The sequence below is a fragment of the Tiliqua scincoides genome, chromosome 1 (assembly GCF_035046505.1).
Source record: "Tiliqua scincoides isolate rTilSci1 chromosome 1, rTilSci1.hap2, whole genome shotgun sequence".
NCBI lineage: Eukaryota > Metazoa > Chordata > Lepidosauria > Squamata > Scincidae > Tiliqua > Tiliqua scincoides.
In genome coordinates this window covers 177,162,692-177,190,310 of record NC_089821.1, presented here as the reverse complement: position 1 = coordinate 177,190,310, position 27,619 = coordinate 177,162,692, and the positions used below count along the sequence as shown (strand labels likewise).

At 41.4% G+C, this 27,619-nt stretch overlaps 1 protein-coding gene across 2 annotated transcripts; it reads left to right on the top strand.

Moving 5' to 3' along the window:
* On the top strand, positions 1–25,973 carry ASRGL1 (asparaginase and isoaspartyl peptidase 1). Of its 2 annotated transcripts, none has more exons than XM_066609519.1 (7): positions 1–242; positions 3,161–3,367; positions 6,616–6,758; positions 16,285–16,439; positions 17,818–17,936; positions 20,192–20,302; positions 25,626–25,973. In XM_066609519.1, the coding sequence occupies exons 2-7, from the start codon at positions 3,181–3,183 to the stop codon at positions 25,853–25,855; spliced, it is 945 nt and encodes a 314-aa protein (XP_066465616.1). In that variant the 5' UTR covers positions 1–242; positions 3,161–3,180; the 3' UTR covers positions 25,856–25,973. The 2 variants fall into 2 exon arrangements, with proteins under 2 accessions (XP_066465616.1, XP_066465615.1); XM_066609518.1 differs by having other exon boundaries at positions 3,145–3,367.
* Positions 25,974–27,619: the final 1,646 nt, after the last annotated feature.

Sequence of the window (27,619 nt, the reverse complement as noted above, 5' to 3'; positions counted from 1 at the left end):
GGCAGCTGTGCTTCAGGTCCATTTGAGACGATGGAACGCAGCCCTCTCTGTTCTAAGGGCAAAGTGCTGCCTGAGCAAAGAGCTTCCCCCCCCCATGTGACCGTCGCTTGGCTTTGTAAACATACTCGCAGTGTTGCTTTTAAGGAAGGGATCAGCACTTCTGCAGCTCTTGCAATCTGGGGGAAAAAGATTTTAAGAAGGCACTCTGGAAATTAAAAACAAAAACAAAACACCAGCCACCTGTGAGTAAATCTGCGAGAAGGAAAGCTTGCAGTAGGCTGACAGCGAATGAATGAATGGATGAATGGATGGATGAGAGCCTCTTTCTCTGCTCTTCCAACCCTCCCACCCCGTTTCTTCCTTCTCCTCCTTTGGGTTACTGCTAGCTTGGTGCATACTCCTGGGATCTTTACATATTTGCCACTTGGGAGGCAAAACCCTTGCTGGGGTGGTTGATTTAGACCCCAACCCTATGCATGTCCACTCAGAAGTAAGTCTCATTCTAATCAACGGGGCTCACTCCCAGGAATCTAGGAGTGCATAAGTTTGCACTCTGGTGTGCATAGGATTGCACCCTACAAAGGTCCACTGGACTCCCCTACAGCCTGGTGCAGCTTCCTTCTGTTTTCCTATTCCCCTGGGTTATATTTCTCAGCTATTCTGCTTGTGATATCATATGGTTAAAGCCTATAGGGGAAACATTAATACATGAGACACCTTGTAATATATACCCTCCCCTCCTCATCCCTTGAGATGAGTGCTGGGGAGGAAGATCGTGATTTTGTTGCTTAAGGTTTATTTTTAGCAGTGTTGGTTAGAATGCTAAAACTCTGCATATTGTATTGTCAGCTCTATGGATGTGTTATGGGGCAAGTTAGTCATCCTAGCCTGCCAGTTATTCTGTTTCCCCAGGTGGCCTTCACAGGCTTTTGTATGTGACACTTCTATAAACTTTTTTTTATTAATTCAAACAACAGATGTGGTTGCAATTCTGAAATCCACTTGGACTGGCAGAGCCTCTGCTGGTGGCACAGCCTTACTTCAAAATTTAAACAGCACTTTTTTCCCCCTTAATAAGATAATGTGTTTGTCTTGAGATGGAGTACACAGTAGGTAGCCAATGAATCCTTATGTCAAGAAAATTACCTTGAAACCAGCTCATGTAATCTGCAGTATAGTATGGTTAGGCAGGTAACCGCTGATGAATTTAGAATGAAAGTGTAGTAGGACTGGTTGCTGCTAAGGTTTGAAACAATTGTTCCTGAGTCTCTTAATTCCAAACGCCAATTGTCTTTGGGGGGGGGGGGGGAAGAAATACACAGTCGCACTTATCCCCTCTCCAGCTGAGAGGCTTAGCTGAAATGAGATGCTTCCTTTATTATGATTTTCACGAATGGGAGTGGGCCTGTTATGTCCATGAAAAGTCCACACTGGCATAGAAAGGACTTTTGTTTGTTAGCCAGACATCAGTATGCAGTGCCACTCCATATCCTTTGTACCCATGCCTAGCTCTCAACAAGATGCCTCTGTAAAGATGTTCAGTTACAATTTTGAATGCAGCAGTCAATTGCATTGATGAAAATTGTAATGTGGACAACAGCCTCCTGATTTAGAAGAAAGTGATATGTGCCCTCATCAGTGCCCTAGAAACTCGCAGGTCTTCATTCTTTTTACCCAGTATTGTAGTTCCACAGAGGTAAAATGGGATTGCTTGTGCCATGCAAGTTTAATAGGTGCAGACTCTGCAGAACTGAAACACTGGTTTAGGAAAATATAGACATAGACCTGTGAGCTGCTTCTCACTTCATCCAGCAGCCCAGGTAAACTGATTCCCCCATCTGTCTGTCTCAGTAAATGTATTTATTTGTTTAAAAGATTTAGGGCCCAATCCTATCCAACTTTTCAGCAACGGTGCAGCCACAGTGCAGCCCTGAGGTAAGGGAACAAATGTTCCCATACATTTGGGAACAGGATACCTCTGTGACTGCCTTCCCACCACAGGATTCAGTGTACACCCCATTGGCACAGCTGCACTGGCACTGGAAAATTGGATAGGACTGGGCTCTTATTTGCCACCTTTCTTTGTAAACGAAAATGCCCATGGAGGTTCACAACCAATATAATATAAGAGATAAAAGCAGTAGAAAACTGGAGATTGAAAAAACCAGTGCAGCACATATAAAAGAGAGCAGAATAAAAAGGGGGAAACTGCTTGGGGGGGGGCATTAAAGAGAGAAGGCTAACTTACACAAAAAGAACTCCATACATAAAATCTGCATGGAGAGATACGTTTCTCCATACGTGCTGTTGGCATGTGTAGTGGAGCTATGGTGGAACATGGCTCCTCCACTTTGTGCTGCTGAAAAATTGGGGGAAGTTTCTCTTCAACACTTCCTATTGGAAAAATAATAATTAGGGCTGCGACATTTAAACTGTCAGACATGTCCATCAAAAGCTTTTTGATAAACTAAACTGTGCCCCAGTTAATCAGGAAGTTGATTTTTTTTTTCATGTTCATGATTTTGAATACAAGTTCTCATTATAAGTGTGGGTGGCAGGTGTTATTTTTGGAGAAGCATTCTCCTTTCACACAGAAGGGAATGGTGTCTGTGCTGACATACAGGTACAACATTTGAAGAAAAAATTCAGTTTTTACTGTTGGTGTTTTACTCATATACAGGTTTAATTGATTAATCAATTATAATGCATATAGACTAAAATTTCTCTAAACTGGTGACAGACCTAATAATATTACTGCCTAAGTAAGGATTATTGAAACAACTTATATGACGTGCTTTTATCATTCAGAAATTGTCCTTTATTATTATGATTAAACCTTCTTCCCATGAAATATTAATTGTCTATTGTGTGTGTGTGTGTGTGTTTTAAAATCGATAATAAAAGTCCATTTGAACTTAACAGGAATGAGACTAGACTTTGAACCCTCACTCAGTAGGAAGAGATAATGGATTCAGCACACCCTGAAAATGTCAGTATAATATGAAGTCAGCTTTCAGGATCAGGTGATGTCCAGTGAGAGATATAACTCCTTTGTGAAACAATTCTTGCCAGTATATCTCAGCAGATGCCCACAGTGACATTGACATTTTAATTTCAGTTTTAAGTAATATTTCTGTATTTCAGAATTCTGTATTTCTAGCTAGGCAAAGATTCATCAGAATGAAGCCCGTTATTGTGGTTCATGGTGGAGCTGGTCGCATCTTTAAAGAGCGAGAAGAAGGAAGTCGTTCCGGTGTAAAGAGAGCAGCACTGAAAGGTTACAATATTCTTAAAAGAGGAGGGAGTGCATTAGATGCCGTCGAAGAAGCGGTGGCAGTAATGGAAGATGATCCTCATTTTAATGCAGGTAATTGCTGTGCACTTTCAGTTTCTGGAGAGTGAAATTGCAGCCACACAGTAATAGAGACAGCAGCATCTCTTTTTACTGGCCTTGATCCTGTGTCTTTACCAGCAGCCCAATGTACCAAAATTGAGGAGGTGAAACTTTCCTTCTATCATTTTATTTCCAGGCCAGCAACAGCTTCAGCTTCTAAATTTCTACAAGTCTGGTGTTGCTAAAAGCATTGAAGCGGGACCAGTAACAAAAGTTGCCAATGCTAAAAGAAGTACTAAGGCAGTTGACACAAAGGCAAACATATCTTAAGAGATCATGTTGGAAGTGAACTGGAAAATTGGTGTTATATGTACAGCTATGAGTGCCAGTTCAAAGTTGAGACCTACAAAAATCAAAATGTCTGGTTTATGCTATCCATGCCTTACCTCAAGAAACAAAACAGATCTAAGCTGCACTCTTATGCACACTTTCCTGGAACTAAGCACCATCAAACACAATGCAACTTACTTTTTATAGACAGGCATAGGATTGAGTTGATACTGTATTCATGTTATAGCTATGACTTTGTGCTTCTCCAGGCAGATTTATTTATTGCAGGAGAACCACGGATCTGTGGATTACTAATGTTGTTCAAGAGTGTGTGCGATCAACATCACACGGACATAGAAAGCAATACCACCACCCCAATTTCAGCTGAATAGAGGGAAAGATGGAATTAACTGTGAAGAGCTGTTATTAAACCATTACCAGTCCATGATCACCTTTCTGGCATGAGATAATCTGAACACTCAGTTGATGTCAACTTTGACATTTAGCAGCATATAATATATAGTGTTTGTGTGAGGCTTTCTTTTTGCGAGAACCTTCTATTCTAAAATTAGCAAAGCTTTTTTGAGAATACTTCCTTTCTGTTCAGATCATTCAGGATTTTTGAAGCCTTTTGAGTAGTGTACTTCACACATCCGATGACAGGGATACTTGAGAGAAATTGCAAACCTGTGGGCCTTGCAGTTGTGATCACCAAGCAGCCGGCTTGTTAAAGTTTGGCTACCCTTCTGTACATGGTATGGAGTTCTGTAATCACTCACATCTACATATGTTAAGGCTCATTAAATACAGCTGCTCTTGGTGAACAGGAGAAAATGAGCTGTGTAAAAAGGAACCTGATTGGAGCCCTTTGAAACCCAACATGTAGTGTTTATCTTCACAAAAGAAGAAGCAGTCTTATTGTAATGTGGGCTGGATGTATTGTTGCAGGAAAGCAGGAGACACTGGCAGCATTAGGAGGCGGGAGGGTGAGGAGAAGACATGACTAACCTGGCCAAGCAGCTGCGTAATGGGTGCCAGGACGATCAGGTCTTTTAGCATTGTTTTTAGAACGCTCCCCTGTATGGAAAGCATTCCCTGTATGGAGTCCAGAAAAGGGAACTACAAAACAGAGGCTTGGTTCTTGCCCTATTTGAAAACAGAACCATTAGGATGCACCTGTCTCCGATGGCAGATTTTTGATTACCATTACAAAGCAGCAAACACCAGTCATTTCACATTAAGGAAAATGTCATGGGATGAGGATACACCAGTGCTTCTCAGTGTGGGCCATATAGTACTATAAGGGGCCATGTCAGCCTTCTAGGGGGGACCACGTGGAAAAAATGGAATATGGGGCCACAGTAAGTTTTCAGAAGGGCCACCCAAGTTTAACAGGCAGGTGTATGATGATTATTCACAAGGATCACACTGAATAAAATGCCAGTGATCAGAATACTACTTATTAGCAGGCCTATACATTTTATGTCTTTAATCATTTTCATTGTTACTTAGAAGTAAAGTACCAATTAGAATAAACAGTGCAGATGGTAAAGTACTTTTTTCCCAACTAAGAGCAACTATGAGGGGAGCCACAGAGGTAAATGAGGCTCAGGATGGGGCCATGAGCAAAAAAGATTGAGAAACCTTGAGAGGCAGAATTTTGATGTTCTACCTCAGGCACCAAAATGTTTTCATCTGGTGCTGTCCTCCTTTGTATCCAACCATCTTAAATGGGATACTGCATTCACAGCTTAACTTGTTTCCTGTGCTAGAAAAAATCTTTTACAAGCGGAGTTCCCATCTTCCTAAAGTCGCTTGTCTTCTCAAAGAGCACACAAAGGACTAAACTATGTAATTTGAAAGGGTATGATCAATGTTTGATACTCACAAGTATGAGTTTTATATTGCTAGTCGTCTGGCACAAAGATATCATAGACAGTCCAACTAACAAGCCTGAAGTTCTACATAATACATTAGAAGTGCTATTTAAACTGTGAGCCCAGGCTGATGGGTTGTTTAGAAAGAAAACAAAAATATTCAAAATGTTTGCTTTATAGAGCTTCATTAGAGCTATAACCTCTGTACATTCCATTGAGTGTTGTAGTTTCTTTCCATTTCTTGCAGGATAGAATTCTTGGTAGGTAGACAGGTTTCAGAGAAATGGTGTCCTGGGCAAAGCCTGGCTGCCCAAGGGCAGTAGGGCCTTGTGTGTGATTAGTGCACACACATCCCTTCCTGTTCCCTGCTTTCCGTTTGCTGGACCAGCAGCTGAACATGGTAAAATTATCTGATTGAAGGTGTGGAACCCACCTGGTCACTTTATCCCCACTCCTTTCCTAGACAAGTTTGGCTGCCCAATTGCTACTAGACTTGGAGGGAGAGTAATCATTTAAGATAAGAAAAGAAGCCCAGTCTACAAATGCATGAGCTCTCCTTTTAGTAAAGGAGTTTCACACAAAGGACAAAGGCTGCCTGGAAAATGATACTTCAGCAGTGTTTAGAAGCTGAACTTAGGCAGGGTCATCTAGGAGGTTAAAAGTGTCCCAAAAGATAGAAAAATAGTCAAAGGGGGGGGGGGAGAAAGGGCATTCATCATGGTACTGAGAAATCCGCATAATCTTGTGTCCTGAGTTTTCAGAGTCTGAATGCACATATAAAAATTTAGTGCTACAAAATAGTGTGTATGTATAATATATAGGGAGTTTTGGGGTACTGTCTTCATATATTTTCTGCTATTCAAGGAGAAGAAATGTGTCACAAGCAGAAGATATGCAAGACCTATTTATAGGACTGGGATTTGTGGTTGCATTTACAAGTATTTCTGCAGAATGTTGGCATTTCAGAAACAAATGAATTCAGTCATTTAAAGGGTGCTAATATACAAATTGATCAGAAAAGTTTTGATAATAAAATTGCCTAGATGTTAATGTTCTTTTCTATTTGATTGTCAGGTCGTGGTTCTGTGTTAAATGAAAAGGGTGAAGTAGAAATGGACGCCATTATCATGGACGGAAAAAATCTAGCCTCAGGAGCAGTATCTGCAGTGAAACGTATAGATCATCCAATAAAACTCGCTCGTCTTGTCATGGAGAAGGTATGGTGAATGCACACATGAACAAAGACAGTGTTTTCCCTTGTGACTTTGACCTGTATTCCATGGCATCTTGTTGCCTCTGGCCTGGTCTACACATGCAGAGGCATATAGGACTGGAATAATAAAGTGATAGAATGAACTGCATCACTTCAGAGTTCAAACAATACCATGTTTGTGAACACTTCTATGCACACAGAAAATCAGCACTGAAGGCAAAGTGCTGAACCTGAGCCTTTGTTCCAGATGTGTTAGTTTTCTGCATGTAGGGAGGTTTCTTTTTCATACGGGGCATTCAGAAACAGAAACTCCTGTCTGTACTCTGAAGTGATACAGTCCATCCTCCCACTTCATTATGATATAAGTGTAAACTTCACTTACAGTGAAATTTTAAATTAAGGCAAAGAAATCGACAGGAGCCTTTTTTTTTTTAAAGCATTGATATAATAGAAGTTCCCTTGCTGGTGGGGTATGTGATCATTCCCCTATTGTCACTGGTAAATAGAGTTTGCAGGATATTGTAGTGCTCTCTAATCCTATAGCTTTAAAGTATACATTCTTTTTTTTTTTTTTTTTTTTTTAAGAAAATAAGTGCAGACACCCTGGGCAATGACACCACTGTTATAGTCCTTCAACCATCTCAGGACTGGTTCGTATTTATAGCTACCCTTGTATGACAGATCTGAAAAATTGGACAAACTAGGCCATGAAGCTAGTTTGTCATGAAGCTAGTCATATCAGGCACCAGTTCTCAAAACAGTGACTTTAATCATGGAAGTGAACCTACCAGCCCTCCTCTGCCTCTGAGGTAACTGTGAGTAAGCCCTTTAAAACTGTTAAAAGCAAGGCTAGCCACCATTTTGTGTGTTTATATTAGTTCTTCAGTACAAATTTCAACCAGCATTTAATGTGTTTTCCTATACCTTCTAACACTGAAGCAAATTGTCCTGCAACTTGGCCAAGCAAGGTGTTTTGGCTCCGCCTACCCCAAGTTCAGAATAGAGAAGAACAGTCTGCTTTTTGGACAAAGCGATCATAGAAGCAGATGCCTGTAGAAATCAGTTCATTAGAGTAGCATTTCTTGTATGTTGAATAGTTTTACAACCCTTATCTCATTCAGTCTTGCAAATCCCTGTGAAAGAGGAAATTAATGCCCATATTGCAACTGAACCTTAATGACTTTAACTTCAAGATTCAAGAGGCATCATTTCAGGTTGGATGACCTCCGCCATTTAGCTCTTTTCAGCAAACAGAACAATTTATGTCTGGTTGGGGTGAATGTGTTTTGATACAACCATCTTTCCTCTCACCTCCAAAGCAGTTGTGTGGGTCAAGCACTTTCAAACTTCAGAGAAGTATACAGAACATACTTCTACATTTCAAGTTTCATTGTAATATCCCAATGTTCAATTGAGGTGTCTTGTTACAAACATGTCAAAATAGCAAGTTGAACCAAGGCTTCAGGTTGTTCGGCTAGTAGTCCCACACTTTTTGGATGTTCATGTATCCTTGGAAACGGTACTTTCTTTTGTGGGCAAAAAGCCCAGTTGTTTTTCAGGCACTAGTTAACTCATTCTTTGGACATCAGTCATGGCATCTGAGTAATGGGCAGGCTCTTTCTAATTTTACACTCTTAGCTTACCAGCCTAGCAATATATGGTGGCCCACTAGGAACTTGATGGCCAAGGATTCCTGTTTTTATTGCCTAACCAGGATTGCAGGCACTTCTCAGGCCACAATTCTGGGCCAGTCGGTGGTGTCAGCTTGGTGAGTCATAAGATGAGCTAGAGTAGGACAGGGCCATTCTGCATTATGAGAGCCAGTTGGCCAACAGCTGCAGGAGAAGTAGATATGCACCTTGGCAATGACATGAAAATGAAGCCGTTACCACTGAAAAGACACTGATTAGATAGGCATTTAGCAAGTGCCATTGAAACCCAAAAATTGACACACTGCAGAGTATATACCAAGCACTGTGAGTAATCCCCATGTCCAATGAGAGATCTGAGATAACAAAATGAAGGCTTTTTTGAACCATTCATTGAAGTTGTCTACCGAAAATATAAAATGGTGGTCGCTGCTGGTGTTGAATATTTCCTGTTAAGTGGCAAAGAATGGATTATTGGCTCTTTGTTTTTTTGTACTGAAACTGAAATAACTGAAAATGATGACTTACATGGTAAACTTTTAAGACATTGAATGACTTTCCAAAAGGATTTCCATGCCTGCAAATGTGTGCTCATGCAAAGTGTCACACATGCAAGTTAGTTCCCTAATAAGCTGCTTCACGCTGAAATGCTGCAGAGAGCAGTCTTATTGAGCGAGACATCATTTACATCTAACTTAATCACACCAAACCAAACTAACTATGGTTTAATCTGATGTCTGAAGTGATAGCCCTTGCTTAGAAGTGTATTTGCAAACTGAGGGTGGGAGGGAGGGAATGGGGCGGAAGGAGAGTGAGCTCCACCGGATCCTGAGCCATGTGTCGGGCTGTGTGGCCCAGCACAGGACTCTTCAGTTCTGCACCAGCTCCAAAGCCACAGCAGAATCAAGTAACCCCATTGTGGGGCTACTTTCCTTAGCCGGGGGAAGGGGACAAAAGTCCCCTTCTCCCAAAGAGCCGCTGTGGGCTGCTCAGTTGCATGTTGGATGCTGTGGTAGCCATTTTGGCACCGTGGCAGGCCCGTGCGCCAGGCAGCTCACGTTTGGGCTGCCAATAAGGCTTTAATCCAATGTGCACTTACCTGAAAGTAAGACACATTGAACACAATGGAACTGAAGACATGCATAAGCTTGGGCTGTAAGTACAGGAAATTGTTCGGTATTATGATTATCTTCAGTTTTAGTAAAGGTTACTTCTAGCAGGAAATGTATATGAAGAATTCCTTCTTTTTACTAAACCAGCTGAGCAGTTTCCGTTCATAATGTAGCAACTTCTATTGGATGTTATCTCAGTAAGGAATCATTTTCTTTACTTACTTGTGTACTTGTTACATTGTGAATTGTAATGGCCCTTTATGGTCATGACCCTAATAGCTTGGTAAAATGGAGTGTCTTGGTTCATAATAAAATCCTCCCTTCACTTGTATTCTTGTGAAAATCGAAAGGAATGTAAGCAGATTCTGCCCAGGAGTAAAGTTCACTTCCCTTCCAATTGTAGCCCCCATTCCAGTTTTGTATCTGTTGGCCTGAAATGTTTGAAGTGTCCTTTCTCAAGACTGACACATTATTAACCAGTGCAGGTTTTACTAAATGTGGTGCACAAGAAGGTGGTGATGCTACAAATCTGACTCTTGCTCAGGCAGCTTCAGTCATGCCACGAGCATTTTAGACTCCTGTACCAAACTGAATTCTTGTCTATAAGTAAAGGTTGGTCCTTGGTAAGGGCTGTAAAGAGGAGAAGCTGGCATGTCATCATGCTGGGACAGGGGTGGGGGCAGGATTTGGCTCACCTTCTCAGGCACTGAAGGTCTGCAGACACCCATCACTCCTCCTCTGGTAAGCGCACCTGTAGCAGGTCCTCTGATGATTATTATGATCAAAGCATATTGCAACACATGTTGGAGAAGATGGTTCTTAAGTACTGTTTCCAGTGTTTAAGTAGCCTGGTAATGTATCATTTGGACATACATATTTTTAAAAAATGCTTTATTCTTGTTCTATGTAAATTTTAAAAACTAACAAAAAAGAACATTCCATGGATATAATATTAGAAGTTACATATTATGAAAGAAAGAAAAAATGTGGGGGACAAAACAAATATATACGTGATCAAAATTAATCTATTTATCAACACACTTCATGGGGCTTATGTTATTATATCAAGGAACGGCCTCCAGATATTCTCAAATATGTCTATGCACAATTGATGCCGATATGCCATTTGCTCAAATACCAATAAGTGCAAAATATCATTCCTCCTTTGGGCATATGTTGGTGGGCATCTTTCCTTCCAGTTAAGTAGTAAAGGGCACAATCCTAACCAGGTCTACTCAGAAGTAAGTCCTATTTTGTTCAATGGGGCTTACTCTCAGGGAAGTGTGGTTAGGATTGCAACCTAAGACTTTTTGCCATAATGGAAGAACAGAGAGTTCATTTCCGTTGGCTGAGTGTTAATCTCCTTACAACAGGTAAATAATTTAGGATTACATACATATCAGTAAAAATCAGAAGTTGCTGTAGCACAATCTTTATATTTCTTCCCCAAAAGCGTACACTCAGAGGACATGACCATAACATATGTGTAAATGCTGCATTCAAACTCGAACATCACTAGCATCTAGATCCATCGCTAAATCCTTTAAAATATAAATTTAATTTAATTTTTAATTTTAAAAAATATTCTATTCTAAAAAATAATGTGTAGATATTTCTTTATAAACTTGGGGAAACTCCTTAAACATGGGAGATACATGGGAGATTTAAATATGAGTTATTTGTTTTAAGTCAGAGGACATTAGGTTATGAAAATCTGTTCTGCATTTGATTTGGTCCCATTTTAAATAAATATATAAATTTTTAAAGTTTCATTCTGAACCAGCAGAATAAATATGTTCTGGAATTATCAAGCACAATATGGGCTCCATCTGGTGGGCAGAATGGATTTCTTCAGATTTCGCCACACTCACAAGTCTAGCCTGTTAAATAGTCCATTGAGATATATTTCATTAAGCTTTGCAACCTATTTCCTGTCATGAGCTAATAACTCCTCAGAAGGTCAGATCCGTTAAATGATTGCTTTTGGAGATCTACCAAAATCTAGAGATTTCTGTGGCATACTTTTATTACGTGCACTGGGAGAGAAACAAGTACCTGGAAATAAATTGCAGAAGAGTAGCTGGGTTAGTCCCTTCAGCAGCAAAAATGGCACCCTAGGGATTAGCTCCTTTATCGTGGTGTCAGATTTCATAGACAATTGCTCACTTTATCAGATGGTTAGGGTATAACAGAAGAGATACATTTTTATATGTGTTGGTTGAAAACTGTCAGCTAAGTCATATTCTTGTGCAGCTCCCATTCATATCGACAGGGTTTGTGCAGGAAACATTTTCAGTAAATTATGCCCTGTGTTAACAAGACCTGAGACATAATGATAATCTAATTTAGGGTGCAATCCTAACTCCTTATGTCAGTGCTTTCCAGTACTGGCATAGCGGTGCCAATGGGACGTGTGCTGCATCCTGCAGTTGGGTGTCACTCACAGAGGCCTCCTCAAAGTCAGGGAATGTTTCTTCCCTTACCTCAGAGCTGCATTACCCTTATGTCAGTGCTGGAAAGCACTGACATAAGGGGTTAGGATTGCACCCTTACTGTGATAAGTGGGATATTAACTATATCTTGAAAATGATATCTTGCCAACTGGAAAACACATTTTATGTACTGAGATTACTTTCTTGAAATCCTGAGAATAAAACACTTGAAAATAAACAAATCATATCATGTTTGGAAGATGAACTTCCTTTTCTTCCTTAACATTGACTTGTTCCTCTTCCTTGCATTAAGGCAGTGGTTCCCAAACTTTTTAGCAGTGGGACCAACTTTTTAAAATTGGACTTTTTTCTATCAGGACTCACCTAGCTTTACGAGCCTTTAAAAAAAGGGGGGGGTTCACTTTTCAAACCTCTGTTTTTATCCTTTGTACTGGGGGGAGGGGAGGGCGACCACCTTCTGGAGCGTTTGTAGAGCTCCACCTTGCATTCCCCCTAACCTTGCCCAAAGGTGGCTGCTACCTGATTTATAAATGCTAAGGGGTGGTGCTATAATGGTGATAGGGCAGCAGTGCTCCCCCCTCCAAGTAGCAGCTTGTTAATCCTTGATGCACATAGCCTAATGCCCTGTCAGTTTTGCAACCTACCAAAAATTGGGTCCCGTCCCACTGGTGGGTCCCATCCCACAGTTTGGGAGCTGCTGCATTAAGGAAATAGGTGACATGTTCTTCCCACAGGCTTGTAAAAAGGGTGTATTCTCACCAATATTATTCGAACTCTTTAACATGGGGCAGCCCAATCCTCAGCTGCTCGGGGCATGCAGCTTCGGCAGCTCCTCAAACAGCTGCCTCTGCATCCTGCGTGCCTAATGGTGCCACGGGCGGTGTCTCAGGAGAAAGGGACTTCATCTACTTCTCCTGGGTAAGGGAAGTAGCCACTTGGGGCTACTTACTTTATCGCCGACCAAAAAGTCAATGGTAAGGTAAATATGTTCATGTAGGGCACCGAGCCCTATGGACAGGATCCGGTGGAGCAGAGCTCCACCAGACTTGCCTCTCTGCCTCCCCGCTCCCTCCCCCAGCACACCTCCAGCCCGCCTTTTCCACCTCCCCATCACACCTACTCCTCGCCTCCCCCCCCCGCCACTGCTCTCTTCTCCGTGTCTTGGCAGTCTGAGAGACTGCCAAGTGGTGGAGGCCGGGCACTCTCCTGGTGCTCCCCCGGCGCTAGCCCAGCGCCGGCCAGCGCTGGGCTAGCATGGGCAATAGCTTGGCGGTAAGCCTCAGTGTGCCCTGGCAGAAAACCGAGCTCAGGACTGGGCTCTAAACCTCTCAGGCTGCAATCTTATATAGTACATACATACCTGGGAGTGAAGTGGGACTTACTTCTGAATAAACATGTAAAGGTTTGCAATCAAAGTTGGGACTTAAATTACAATTCATAGCACAAATAGTTTGCAATTAACTTTCATTGTCCTGTTCATTTAATTGAACTTTAAACGTTTTTACTGATTATGTTTTTGTTTTTTTTAATTGGGACCATAAGACATCATTTGAAAATGCCAATAGAAACTGCAGTTGTCTTAATTTTGTGACTGCTGGGATTTGTTCAGTTAGTTAATAAAAATTAGTAAATAAAATAAAAAAGTTAGTAAATAAAAACAATGTGGAAATGCATTTCTTTTCTTGGAAAAGAGAAAGGGGGACAGAGGGAAGAGGATATGTGGAGGGGGGAAATGCTGAGTGGGAAGAGCAAAGGCAGGCGCATACTGGGTAAAGGGGGCAGCATCTGGCATGCTGCCTCAGGTGTCAGAAGGTCTTCAGCCAGCTCTGAGTGCTGCGCATATTTACTTCTAAAGGCCCACCATGTTCAGTGGGACTACTCCTGGACAAGTCTGCATAGGATTGCACCATAAGTGTGCATAACAAGATACAGGGTCATAGCTTGAAATCTTATTGAATGACATTCACTAATAAAAACAATTAAAACATAATTATCTTAGTAGTATGGTCCGGGAGGAAAGGAAAAATGTACTTTTTGATCCTTTAAACCTCATCTAAAAAATGTTGTGAATTTTTTTTTTAAGAAAGTTGATGTGGGTTTAAACAAAAATTAATCGTTTAAATCTTTTTGGTTAGACTGATGAGTCTATAGTCTTTCTTAATAATGTGAAATTTTTAGTTATTAAATTTAGGGAGTTGACAGATGTGCCTTAAAGAGAGGCTCCAAGTACTGTGAACGTGTTTTGAGCTCTCTTTCATGTGTGTGTGGGGGGGTGGGTGCCTGTAGCATACCAGCAAATTGAATGTTGGTAGAGTATAAGTTATAGTCTTTGACCTCTCCATCACTTCTGCTGCTACCAGCTCCTGTTGAGAAGAAAAGCATTGTGTAACTTGTTGCCTTGGGTGGGCTACCTCCATCTCAAGTGCTCAGCCACATGGTACTTTCTTTCCCTGCCCTGGTGCTTATGGGGAGCACCTCAAAATTGACCACCTGAGACAGAAGCTTCAAAACCTTCTCCAAGACCAGGCGGCTGTGGTGTGTTTTGTGTTTTGTTCCAGTAGGCATTACCAATGAGGCAGCCAGCCAGAAGCTGTCACATTTAGCAGTGTTTCATTCACTGGTAAGCTACCGCCAGCCTTAAGAAGGGAGTGTGTTCCACTGTGCTCATAAAACTGTGAACCTCTTTTTAATGTTTGTCTGCCTTCTTCCTGAGGCTGCTTAATATTATTTAGTGGTGTTGGCAGTTTTCTTCCTCTTCTAAGTCTACAGTCCTGTGTACCTTTTCCTGAAAATAAGTTTGAATTCATTGAATTTACTTTTGAGTAAATGTGTAGAAGTCACAATCAGACATGGTTGGTGCTTTATCTGCAAAGACAGAAGAGGGCAGTCTTGCACAAATGAACTCTCTCTCTCTCTCTCTCTCTCTCTCTCTCTCTCTCTCTCTTCCCCCCCCATGAATGTTTGTTTTTAAAGAGCTAGAATATTCCAGACCTGTAAGAATAAACACTCTCATTGTCCTTCCACTTTACAAATGACAATATATGCTCTTAAGTAGAGATATATGATACCTATCTATATTGTCCTTTATTGGAAACTCCCAGTTGAGCCTTCAAGAGAAGAAATTTCATGGAGCCTCTCTTGGGGTGCTTTTGTTGATTTGATGTCAGGGGATTGTTCATGACCTTGCATGTGCATATAGGTTACTATAGTAACAGAGTAATACTTTCGAATAGCTGATTCTTGATTGGTACCACTCTTGGTGCCAAAATTGCCAACCTGCATAAGCTGTTGCCAAGATTGATTTGTTTGTTTGTTTTACTATAGAACAGTACAGGTCATCCAACCAATCACTAACCAACAAAAAAAAGAGTGGCCAACTTGATGACACTCACACAACTGTATAGGACTTCTAGTATTAGCTCTGATATATGGAAAAGGGAGCTGACTCATAATAATAGCTTATTGGTTTCATGCTGTGTCATAATAATACCTCGTTAGCTCTCAGTACACTCAGGCTCATTGATGGGTTTTAAGGAAATTCACTTCGTTACATAATCAGTTGTGTTTTCTTTTTCTGGTTATGTGGCTGTAATAACTGTGTTTTGATAGAACACAGATATTTCAGTGTTTGTTTCAATACATTCTGCATTAAATTACACATTGAATGATGGTATTTTTCCTAAAAAGCACAATTTTCATAATTTTGGTCACTAGTGGTGTTTGGTCACTGAGTGTTTGGTCACTAGGGGGGTCACCTCCCCCCCCCCCCGAAGGTGGCACCTTACTAAGTGGTACCATGCTGGTTCCATGCTGTATCATAATACCTTAGTGGTTCCATGCTGTATCATAATAACATATCATTGGCTCTTTGAACAATCAATCTCATTGGTTCATTCTGAGTTAAGGAAATCTACTTTTTGTTACGTAAGACAGTTGCATTTTTGTTTTCTGGTTTTTTGGCCGTAATGTTTGAACAAAGCTACTTCATTCTGGTTTGTTTCATTGCATGCTGCTGTAAATTATACTTTGAATGGCATACAAATGGTGTTATTCCCAATAACTGCAATATTTGCAATTTTGGTCACTAGTTGTGTCATTTGTCACCTGGGGGTAGCACCCAGTGCGGCCTGTCCCCCACCAGCTATACCACTGTCAGGAGCTTAACTATTCTTATAATAAAGGGAGAAGTTTAGAGAGGTATTTTTGCCTTTTCCGTTGGTAGAAAATCCTAAACCAATTTAAGCCCCATTTTGCGTAATTGTTGAGCAGCTGCTTAGATCTCTCTCTCTCTCTCTCTCTCTCTCTTCCCCCTTCAGACAGACCATATGTTGTTAACTGACCAGGGGGCTCTTGCCTTTGCTAGAGCTATGGGAATTCCTGAGGTTCCTGGAGAGAAGCTAATCACAGAAAGGTCTCTGGACAGATGGAAGAAAAACCTTGAGGCAGATTCCAATCCTCAAGAGTTTCAAAAGTGAGTATAAATGTTGGTGTCTTGGCAAAGCTTATCTGTTTGAAATCTTATTTCACACCAGTGACTGCTTTCAATGATATAACTTTGCTCCAGTGGAAATATTCTGCTGTATCTCAGGATATACTGGTGCAGGGAATTTATGCCAAATCCTATGCTGCTCCAAACTGGGTTTTGTTTTTTTGAGTATAGAAAGGTACCCTCAATCTCCCTTCCTGCCTCCAGTACATAGCCTCTCCTACACACAGGGCTCTGCATAAAGGCTTTCCCTCATTTCCTTCTGAGGGTTCTCTTGTTTGTACCTTCCCTAACTCCCTCAAAGCTTTTCTTGGACCATTACAGAGTCAATTGCCAATAGTTCCCAAACTTTTTCAAGTTTGGTCACTGGGCCATTGGCTGAAGCTCCCCATTAGGGCTACAGTCCTATACATCAGTGGTTCCCAAACTGGTGGGTCATGACCCATCAGCTTGGGAAGCACTGGCCAATGCCCCTTTAATGGGTAGGGAGAGGGGAAAGGCAGCACCATAATCCCCATGATTGTGCTGCTGTGGGGGAGGGAGGTTTTCTACTTACCTACAGCCACCGCTGCAGGCTTGAGGGGTCTGGGGGTGCAGGGAGCACTATGTCTGTGAGCACTATGTCAGGGAGCTCCCCATGTCTGCAAAAGTGTATTTTTGTTGTTGTTGTAAGGATTCCATGGCTACCCTGGTGAGCCACAGCTCACAATTTGGAACCACTGGTCTGTTCCCTTTTCAACAGAAATGAGACCAAACTTGTCATGACAAGGGAGGTCAGTGATCTCCTGTGGTTCAGTTTTTTAAAAGGTCATAGCAGCTATGTGAGAGAAATCAGATCAGGACTGCAGCGCAGAGGATGCTGAACTCTTTTCCCCTTGCACTGTTTCTCTAATTGAAATCTTCCAACAGTCCAAATGAAATCGAATCATATGGTGCCTGCAGCCATCCCGAGCAATTACAAGGAAATAAAGGAATGACTATGATATGGAGGGAACGTTCAATTTATGCCCAAATGACCAAAATCTGAAAAGAAAAAACCAATTAATCTGTCAGGAATTTTGTAAGCCTACAACAGTCCTTTAATTACTTTTCCCGTCAATTAATAGTTGCAGCCTCATGTTAGAATTAGTTTGCTAACGTCTCCCTCTCTTGTAACTTCAAATTGAGAAGGTCATTAAACCTCTTTAACGTGTGCGAATTATCCTAATAGATAAGAAGGCATTAAAACTCATGTCTTCCGACTGAAGACTCCTGATAGGCCATCTCACATTTGGAAAAAGCTACCTGTGAGAATATACGCCATGTTCTTCTGGCAAACGCAATTGGATCATCAGCTAATTGTTTGCAATGTTATTTTTGGCAGAGACCTTGGAACAGTTGGAGCCATTGCTATCGACAGTGCGGGAAATGTAGCTTCTGCAACATCAACAGGGGGACTCACTAACAAACTGGTTGGCCGCGTTGGTGATACAGCCTGCATAGGTAGGGGAGAACAGTGAACGGAAGAAGATCCTTTCTCCTGTCAGATGCATGATATCGTTGATTATCCAATAACATCCAAGGGCTGTAAACCAAAGAAGTGATAGGAAGGCTTTGAGGGTCCTGTGGCAATAATGCCTACTGCCAGAGAGGCAAGCCACTTCTTAAACTGAAACAACTCCAGCAGAAACAGCAAGCGTAAGTCCAGAGTTGCAATCATAAGTTCCTGCTTTTGTTGAATAGGAATGAATTTTTTCCCCACAAACTCACGTCTCTAAAACAACATCTTTTTAACTTGTACCTACTGAACACCTTCAAGAGTAGAAGGGTAGGATATGTATTTTTTGTATATCTTTTTTCTTATTTTTATAATTGTTTTCTTTCTTTCCTTTTTTTATTATATTAAGAGATATAAGAAATTATTGGTAGAATGAATTATTAATTAATTGGTATATGGTATCCTGCAACCTCAATGTTTGTATGTATGTGTTTTTGTATGTGTGTTTGTGTGTTTATGGAAAAATAAAAAAATAATTAAAAAAAAAAGATTAGAAGGGTAGGGAGTGGAAAAAGAAAATACATGACGATCTTTCAGTCACGGTTTTTCAACAGTCACTTGAAAAAGTGTAAGCTTTTCTCTTAGAAATAGGCTCATACTTTCTCTAGCTGCAGGTCTGGTCTTACTAGAGGAGGTAGCAAGCAGTGTTCCTGCAAAGTCTTATAAAGCGCATATTGTATACACACATACTTTACCAGCAATAGACTTCAATTTGCATTGAGTAGAACAAGCTCCTCATTTTGTGTCTCCAATTGAAATTCCAGGTAGAAAGCTATTTAGAAATTCATAGGCTTTGATGTGGGGGGAGGGAAACATGCTGTTTTTGATTCAAACTCTAATGACATTCAAGCCCGGAGCAATTATTAGTTGTCAATTCAGAGGTAACATTAGCTTGGCAGGCTGAATGAAGGACATAGCTTATTAGCAATTGTGTCATCCATTTATGCCATAGTTTGCCTGAACTTCAGTTTTGTTTGGCAACTTTGCAGCTGAGAGTTAATCAAGAACTGTGTGTATGTGAAATGTCTCTGCATGGTTCCATCCAGTACATGTTTTTTGCTTCACTTCAGTAACCTTTCACTCATTATGCACAGCCTCCTGGATGGCTGACAGGGAAGGAGAAAGCTGAACCCCCAGAACAGGGAGGATTGTTGAAAGGGGGATATAGTGGCTCCAGAGAGAGAAAGGGAGAAAAAAAACCCAAATAAATAAATAATGAAGTGTACAGTTATCTAAAGGGCAATAGTCCTAAAAATATTAGACCCATCATGTTGTTATTGGTAGGTTAATATTGGTTAAGGTTCTCCCCGAAGTTTTTGAATGCAGATTTGCTGTATATGGGTTGCTCTTGGTAGGCATGGGTGTTGTCTCACATACTGAACTACTGTATGCTCCATTAATATTCCTTGAAGATTCCCTCTAAAAGAAATGCATGAGTGTGTACTAGACACTGTCCCCAAGAATCGGTTTTATTTATCTCCTGATTTCTGCACAGCCTCTCCAGGACTAAAATGTGTAAGGTGGTTTATATCAATTAAAGTAATCTAGCAAATCAAAATGAAAGTAGAACTGAAATATGATGTATGAAACAAAACCAAGATAAGAAATATGATGTATGAAACAAAACCATTTAACCACCGTAAAATAATCAAGGAGAGTGGAACCCTGACCACATAGAAGCCATTTTTGGTGGCAGTTCTATACTAACAGTAATTGACCTTCAGAATAATACAGCCACTCTCAGAAGTGGAGCTAGAAGGAGGGCAGAGTGGTAAGTACAGCATACTCCGCAATGCACCGTGTAAGCCCCCTCCCCCTCGGAATTGGAGCCATTCAGGGCAGTGATGGTACTTTGCCATCACTACCCCAAATGGCTTTGACGCTGAGGGGGGGGGCGTACGCGGTACGTTGCAGAGCACGCCGTACTTACCACTTCGCTCCCCACAGCTCTGCATCTGGCCACTCATGGGTAATTGCCACTTGTTCCTTGCCCTTCACATCTTTTAATTGAAGAGCAAAATTACCCATGCCCTCTGTCTTCCATCAATGTGCAAACAGAGTGTATTTCACCTGGGTCATTCTGGTTCACAAAACTTGACGTTAGGGGGATTATATGTTTGTAAAGAGTTTTTATTCTTTGATGTGCCCTGTGGTTGATTTGAGAAAACACCATCCTCTAACCATTCCGTTCTTTGATCAGGAAGTGGAGGCTATGCTGATAATGATGTTGGCGCCACCTCTACCACAGGCCACGGGGAGAGCATTATGAAAGTGGTTCTCGCACGACTTATCCTCTTTCACATGGAACAAGGTAAAGCCTGGAGTTCAAGAAATCCTAAGTTACAGAAAGTATAGAACAATAATATACCTGTCAGCTGGTGGTAGGAATAGGTTGTTGTCAGTTACTTGAATGTTTCAGAAGTATTGACATTCTCCTTGAATACTGGAAATGTTTTCGGAGCAAATACACACAAATCTATAATGCTAAATAATAGCTCCAGGACCCACTTTTTAAAACCACACTGTGTCAGGACCAACCTAGGTTTCAAGACTTAAAAAAAAGACATATAGAAATAATTTATTTACAAGTAATAATAACCCCTAAATAGATGCTCAAACATTTATCTCCCTGTATTGACACATGCTTGCAAAGTGCAGGAGCTCAGCTCTTTGTAGGGCAATTAGCAGCTATATGATTTGGGAATAACCTCAGTGCTTGAGGTAATTAATTATCTGATCCTTCCCTCACCTATGTTTTCATTGAAGGCTCTGCTCAGCTGCTACAGGACCCATCAAAATCGTGTCACGACCAACCAATGGATTATAGCACATGCTATAATCATTTTTGGTACAGCCAAAACTTTTTAAGATTAATATTTCTTAGGGCCCAATCTTAAGCATGTTTTATGCCTTCATGATGTGTGTACTGCTGGCACAATGCACTTTGAGGCTGTCACAAATGCAACTGCACTGGAGAGTGTGTGCCAGAAGTGATGAGTGGCTGGGTCTGGTTAGTGATGGGCACTGGACAGTCACTGTCTCAGGTAGGGCTGCACAGGGGGTGGAATGGGGGCAGGAGTGGATGAACAGGGATGGATCAGGCCTGGGAAGGGGGCAGATTCAGCAGCATCAGCACCTGTCAAATCCTGACTCTGTTTCTGGGCCTGATCTGCTTACATGGATCAATACAAACTTGTACTAGTGATAGACTGCTGGTGCAGGTCTGAGTTGTCCCACGAGGCCAGCAGGTTCTTACCCCAAGGAGACCTCCAGAGGCTGGAGTAAGGGGTTCAGCAGACACCATGTTGACACCACTATATTGCTGCACAGGCAGTTGGGGTGCTGTCAGACTGGAAGACATGGTATTCCAGTGAGAAATGGAGTGAGGACACAATTTCATGACCTTGGTGACTGTGCCCAGATGGCTATTCAGTACATTTTCTCTATAGTACTGGCTTTGTGTTAACCCTAATCCATCAGTGGCATTAGGTGGCATCAGGACGTCACTCTGTCCTACTAAAATATGTTGGAAAAAATAGCAACAACGTGGTGGTTAGAGCTGCATAGTAGAGAAGAAGCTTATTCTTGGTTACTTTTAAAAGCACTTCTTTTCCCTGATTGTAATTTCATACCCAATGGATTTTAATTGTTGTTGGAGCTGGATCCTTGCTGATGAATCCTTTTAAACCCTTGTTTCTCTGACTTCTGTAAAAACAAAAGTAGTGTGAATGAAAACAGGTGTACTCATCTGTGTGGTAAGGAAAATGTTCATGCTACTGTAATACAATCAGGCTGCAGGTGACCCGAAGAGCTTTACCTTCAATGTTATCCAGACTCTCAATTTATAGTACAGTCTGTAAATACAATCAGCTGACCTACTTCTTCCAAATACAGTTACAGATGCTAATGTGACCCCTGCTTTAATACAAAGCTATAGTTGCAGATCTTGGACCACAGTTTAATAACTTCTGTTCTGATACTGACGGGTTTGGAACAACAACAAAAAAAACTTTGTTTCATATATACAGGAAAAATGTTAAATTGTAAAGGGGGAAACTATCAACGTCACATAAAATATGTTACAATTCAAGCAGATTATCTACACAATCCTGCCATGCAACTGCCCCAGCATGGGAACGTTTTATCTCTGTTTTTTAGGTCTTTAAATAAATAGCTTTATTTATTTATCACGCTTACTTAACACAAAATTAACCTAAAACACCCCTCTTCTTCATCTTAGAGTACCGACACCAGGGGGCCTCTGTGGAAGTTTGTCACATTTTATTTTGGATTGTGCTTGGTTCGGCAGGGCTGGTTCAACCAAGATGCCAACTAAAGCATGGGCAGCAAGTTGAGGGAAGAGCAGCAAAGTGATGAGGGGTTCCCCTCACCCTGTGCCTGCCTGCTGTCCTCCTCTAGCCCACCACTCATCGAGCTGCTTCTGTTAGCTTGCCAACCCCACTCTCTGAAAGCAAGCAGGAACAGGATTGGAGCAGCAGCAGCCCAGCTTACTCACCTACTTCTGCCACTGCAACCTTACTCTCCTCTCTGGGCTTAAAAAAATAGCCAATGTAGGTTAGTGAAGGGAAGTGCAGAGTGGCAATCCAGATCCCACCCCCTCACGCTCACACCTTCAGCTCTGTGCCTGTCCTAAACAGGAAGAACAGCCTGTTCCGTACTTCCTGCTTATTTTAAACAGGATGGGCACAGAATTGCGGGTAACAGAGCGGGAGAAGGCAAGGGAGTGGACCCTGGGGTGCCACACCACGTCTTCCTCACCTAGCCCACACTGGGCTGCTTTCCTAATTAGCTGATGTCGGCAAGGTGAGTGAGGGGGCAGTGGACTTAGTACCTTGCCTAAAGCTCAGTGTGTGTGTGTTTATTTCTGACCCTGCATATTTCTTCGTCTTGGGAGTGCAAACTATTCTTGGTTTTGCGATTTTTACAAATTCAATAATATTAAAAATGCATTGCATATGGCCATGCATCTTTCCAGAATTAAGGGAGAAGAGACCTCTTCCTCTGTAGGATTTGGATGAAGACAGACTTATGTAAGGAAAACATACATGCATGCATGCTCTCTCTCTCTCTCTCTCTCTCTCTCTCTCTCTCTCTCTCTCTCTCTCTCTCTCATGCACATACACACAATGAGGATTCTTGAGGGGAATGAGTGAATAGATGGAATAACTTCACGTTGTACTAATAGTGGAGGAGAAACTGCAGGGCAGTGGCTGCATGGAGCAGCACTATGGAATGGCTGATAAAACAAGCACGAAAAACATTTTGGCTGAGGATATTGAGTTGGTCATGATCCAGTCCTGTGCAAATAGAAGACTTTCATGCAAAGACTTCTCATAGCATCTACCCAGACTACCAGTGTTCTTTCCAACCATGTTATGTTAGTAGAGTTATAACCGTTGTGGTATAATATCTTGATGTTGTTTTTTTTCCAGACACTAATTGGTACTTTTAAAATCATTGTCTCAGTTTCTGCATAAATGAAAATCTATACGCATTTATTTTTCATACAAAATAATGCATTTTTTAAAGTGGTTATAACAACAACAGTATTTATATACTGCTTTCAACAAAAGTTCACAAAGCGGTTTACAGAGAAAAATCAAATAACTAATAGCTTCCTGTCCCGAAAGGACTCACAATCTAAAAAGATGCCAAGGAATACCAGCAGGCAGCCACTAGAACAGACAGTGCTGGGGTGAGGTGGGCCAGTTACTCTCCCCTTGCTAAAAAAGGAGCACCCACTTGAAAAAGTGCCTATTACCCAATTAGCAGGGTTATAAGTTTAACTTTTCTTAAGGCTGATTCACTTGTGTGGCCATCCTACTAAATTTCCCCCTGTGGTCATATATGAATTGCTTCCATTTGCCCACTGTACTTTTCTAGAGGAGAAATGTACAACTGGCACATTTCATGCACTATTGGGCTCCCATTCTCTTAAGGCAATTTTATCTGACTCTTGGCATTGCTACCAGGTTTTAATTATGTTAAAGGAAGAGAGTGGTAAACATCTTAATCAGAAAAAGGCAAATGCTTTCAAGTTGTAAGAAACAGATTCTTCATTTTCATATCAGATCTCTTGGGAAAATGGGTTACGTACAGTAAATCAGTATATTTGTGTTCCTTAGTTCATCTGTTCTATAGTTACAAAGCCACTCCTGCTAGATGGCCCCAACTTTATTAATGAACCTCACTTTACTTGTGAAGGGTCATTGTGTGTCTCAGGATATGCTTGTGGCCCACATCTTGAAAATAATGTGGCACTCTGAGAGTACCGGAGTTGGGCAGTCTCCATAGAAAAGAAGTACGTTTGAACAAGAAGTACATGGGGCAGCAGTAATTCTCCAAGCCACTGTGGCTTGGAAGCACACATGTGCTTTCAGTTTGCATGGTGGTGCTCCAAGATGAGTGTAAGCGTACATGATTTAGTTATGGTTTTGTGAAGGAAGTTCACCGGACACATGAACTACACATGTGGTAACAGTTGTGAACCAACCCTTGACTTTCTAGTAACATTTAACCTGGAATGCTCTATTTGGTTGTCTTGGGGAGGGAGGGTCTCATGTCTTTACTGAGACAACTGATGATGAAATGTGTCACCATGTTCTAATTTGATCTTGGAATATGTATAATAGCTTCCAGGGTATGTATTAAGGTAGGCTTTTTATTTTGTTTTCAAATTACTGTGTTGCCAACATGTGTCACCAGTCCCTCTCAATCAGCCTATATAAATCAGATCATAGTGCACTGCAAGCCAAGAGCAGGTGCTCTTCTGATGGCTAAAAACTGAATGATCCTTTTTGCAATTGTTAGAATGTTTAAGCGTTCTGATGGCAGCTGCTGCCTGGATGAAAATATCCTTCTTGTTAGTGTTTATAATGTCTGGGACTTTGGTTTCTAAGCATGAAAATAATTTCCACTCTAGCATATTTGGATTTCATTTTATATAGAGGGAGGGGCAAATACTTCACGGTTAAGTCTGTTACAGCGCAATCCTACATAGTTCTACTTGGAAGTAAATTCCATTTTGTTCAATGGAGGCTTACTCCAAGGAAAGAGTGCATAGGATTGTAGCCTTAGTGTTGCTCTATCATGCCTGATGTCTTTGGTGTTTTTAAACCAAACAGTACTCCATGCCTTGAGATTAATCTGAGGCTACCAAGGACAAGAAAGACAACAGTGAAGTTTTGCAGGATATCAGATTTTGTTTAAAAGTTCACTCTTCTTTAGTATCGTGTGCCTTTGACAGGTTCATGCTATCAGCTAGGAATATAGCGGTATGTTCATGTCTTCATTTGTAGACTTATCAGAAATAAATGCAAGTAAATAAACTCTCACAATACTTCCTTAGCTAGTGGATATCGGTGTTAACAGAATAATCCTGGTGATAAGATGATGAATGTTGGAAGTTTGCTTTTTTTTTGTTTTTTGGATCCTAGCAAGGACCTTTAAGGAGCCTGTTATTTACCACAAAAGTTTATTGCTGGCAAACCTGGTGGGATACACAATTCGGACTTTATTTCTTTTAAAAATTTTAGGCCACTTTTCGTCTGAAATTCATTCTAGTGCAAAATAATTGTCTCATATATTCTGATTTTTTTTTTTCCTCCCTTCAGGGAAGAAACCACAAGATGCTGCTGATGCTGCTCTAAACTTCATGAAAACAAGAGTTGGAGGACTGGGTGGGGTCATTGTGATCAGCAGTTCAGGAGACTGGGCTGCAAGGTTCTCCACAAAGCAGATGTCCTGGGCTACAGTGAAAGATGACGAGCTGCTGTGTGGCGTTCATGCAGGGGAAAGGCATAGACAGTCTGTTGAAGAAGCCATGAGTTCTATGGGCTCCTAAACATGACAGAAGGAAGTCAAGTTTATACAGCAGGGTGAAAATCATAGGCCTTGGCTGGGAATCAAATCTATTCTCCTTTCTGAAAGAGCAACTCCTTCATTAAATTCCAGTCCAGTTATTCATAGTATTGGTCTTGTTTTGTAGCTGAACTAACCTGTAGAAGGAAATGTAAAGGCCTGTAGGGTGTATGTAAAGGATGTAAAGGCAAGTGCATATATTTTCAGAAGCTTCAGAGTTTGATTTCTTGGTTGCATTGATGAAGTGCAGAAAACAGCTGTGCACAGCTTCGTTGGGACATTTTTGAGAACGCAACTGTGTTCTCCTCTTCAAGGCTGATCTCTTACTCCCATGTAATGTGATTGTGCTGGGAAATCAGTGTCTGTAAAAGACGAAACTTACTCTTGTGGCACAGGCACTTTTGTCTTACCTGCTTGTTCCTAGTGGGCATGTGGTCAGATGCCCACCTCACTAAAAATGACCCATGATCTATCACATTTATCACAGATCACTTTAACTTTCATGCTACATAATAAAATGAAGGCTATCCAGTAAACTTCCATTGTATGATGTGATCTCATTGGCTTCTGGATACATGACACTTTTTGCATTGCTGAGAAAGAACATGTACTTTGAAAAGAGTCTCTGCTATGCTGTAGCACCTGGAAGATTATGGCACCTTCTCAGTCTGGGATATAACCAGTGATTCAATATGTACCTGATGAAAGTAACCCCAGTATAATCAGTAACACAAACAATGTATTTGTTCGGGATCTGGCTCGGGACCTCACTCACCTAGGTCGCCTGTCACGGCCAAGCTCCAGGCCAGTGGGCTTTTCCACTGGGCTGGTAGCAGCAACATAGGGTCTCCTCTCCTTGCTAATGGGACTGGCCCCAAGGAGGCAAGAGGCATGGGAGCCCCACCTCTTCCTTCTTGATTGCAGGCAAGTCAGACCTGCTGTGAACAAGGGAGAAGCCAAGACAGACAACTGACATTTGGGGCAAGGGTTGTAGAGCTGCAATTAGTAGACTCCAGAAAAGCAGAGGTGGCAAGTGCTCGAAGGATTGGGGGCCTGGGAGGCTGTCAGGCTGGGCTTATGCAGCCTGGCCAGGAGGAAGGGTGGAACAAAGGAGTGGAGTTGCTCCATATATGGCTAGCTGGTGATGTGGGCAGTCTGGAGGAGGCTGGCTAGCAGATAGGATGCTGCCAGCTGCTGATCCTGAAAAATCAGGCAGGGAGGAGGACCAGTGGGTGATGGAACCCCCTCCCCCTGCCTATCTCTGAGACTACTGGACAGACTGCATGAGCCCAAACACAACCTTCTCCTGCTCCATCTGCGACCTCTCACTACATACCAATATCAGTCGCCCCGGGCTCAGCTGTCCCCCCCTTCAGCAGCGCTGACACTGATTTAAAGTATACTACTTACGGTACGTATACTTTATAGTGCAAGTGTATTATTAGGAAATCAAGTTTGTCATAAGTGGTATGTACAAATGGGTTTTCTTGTAGAAGAACAAAAATAGATTTAGCAGTATTTTTGATATGAGATTAACCTTTACAACATAAATTTCAAAAAAAAATTTCTGCTATGACAGACAGAAGCAGGTTTTTTTCTGAGACTAAAACAGTCCCTTCTTAGACTTGAGCAAAATGGATTTTAACTGCAGGGACAACCATGTTAACCGTTAATTCATACTTCAAAAATAAAAGAGGACAGCACCATATTGTACAGCATATGCCTACTTCTCCAGATTTGTTCAACT

Excerpts from the sequence above, each read along its gene's own strand:
- ASRGL1 (XM_066609519.1), top strand. The coding sequence starts at position 3,181 with ATGAAGCCCGTTATTGTGGTTCATGGTGGAGCTGGTCGCATCTTTAAA. Across the intron at positions 6,759-16,284 it reads CTCGTCTTGTCATGGAGAAG|ACAGACCATATGTTGTTAAC; the intron begins GTATGGTGAATG and ends TTCCCCCTTCAG. Across the intron at positions 16,440-17,817 it reads AATCCTCAAGAGTTTCAAAA|AGACCTTGGAACAGTTGGAG; the intron begins GTGAGTATAAAT and ends TATTTTTGGCAG.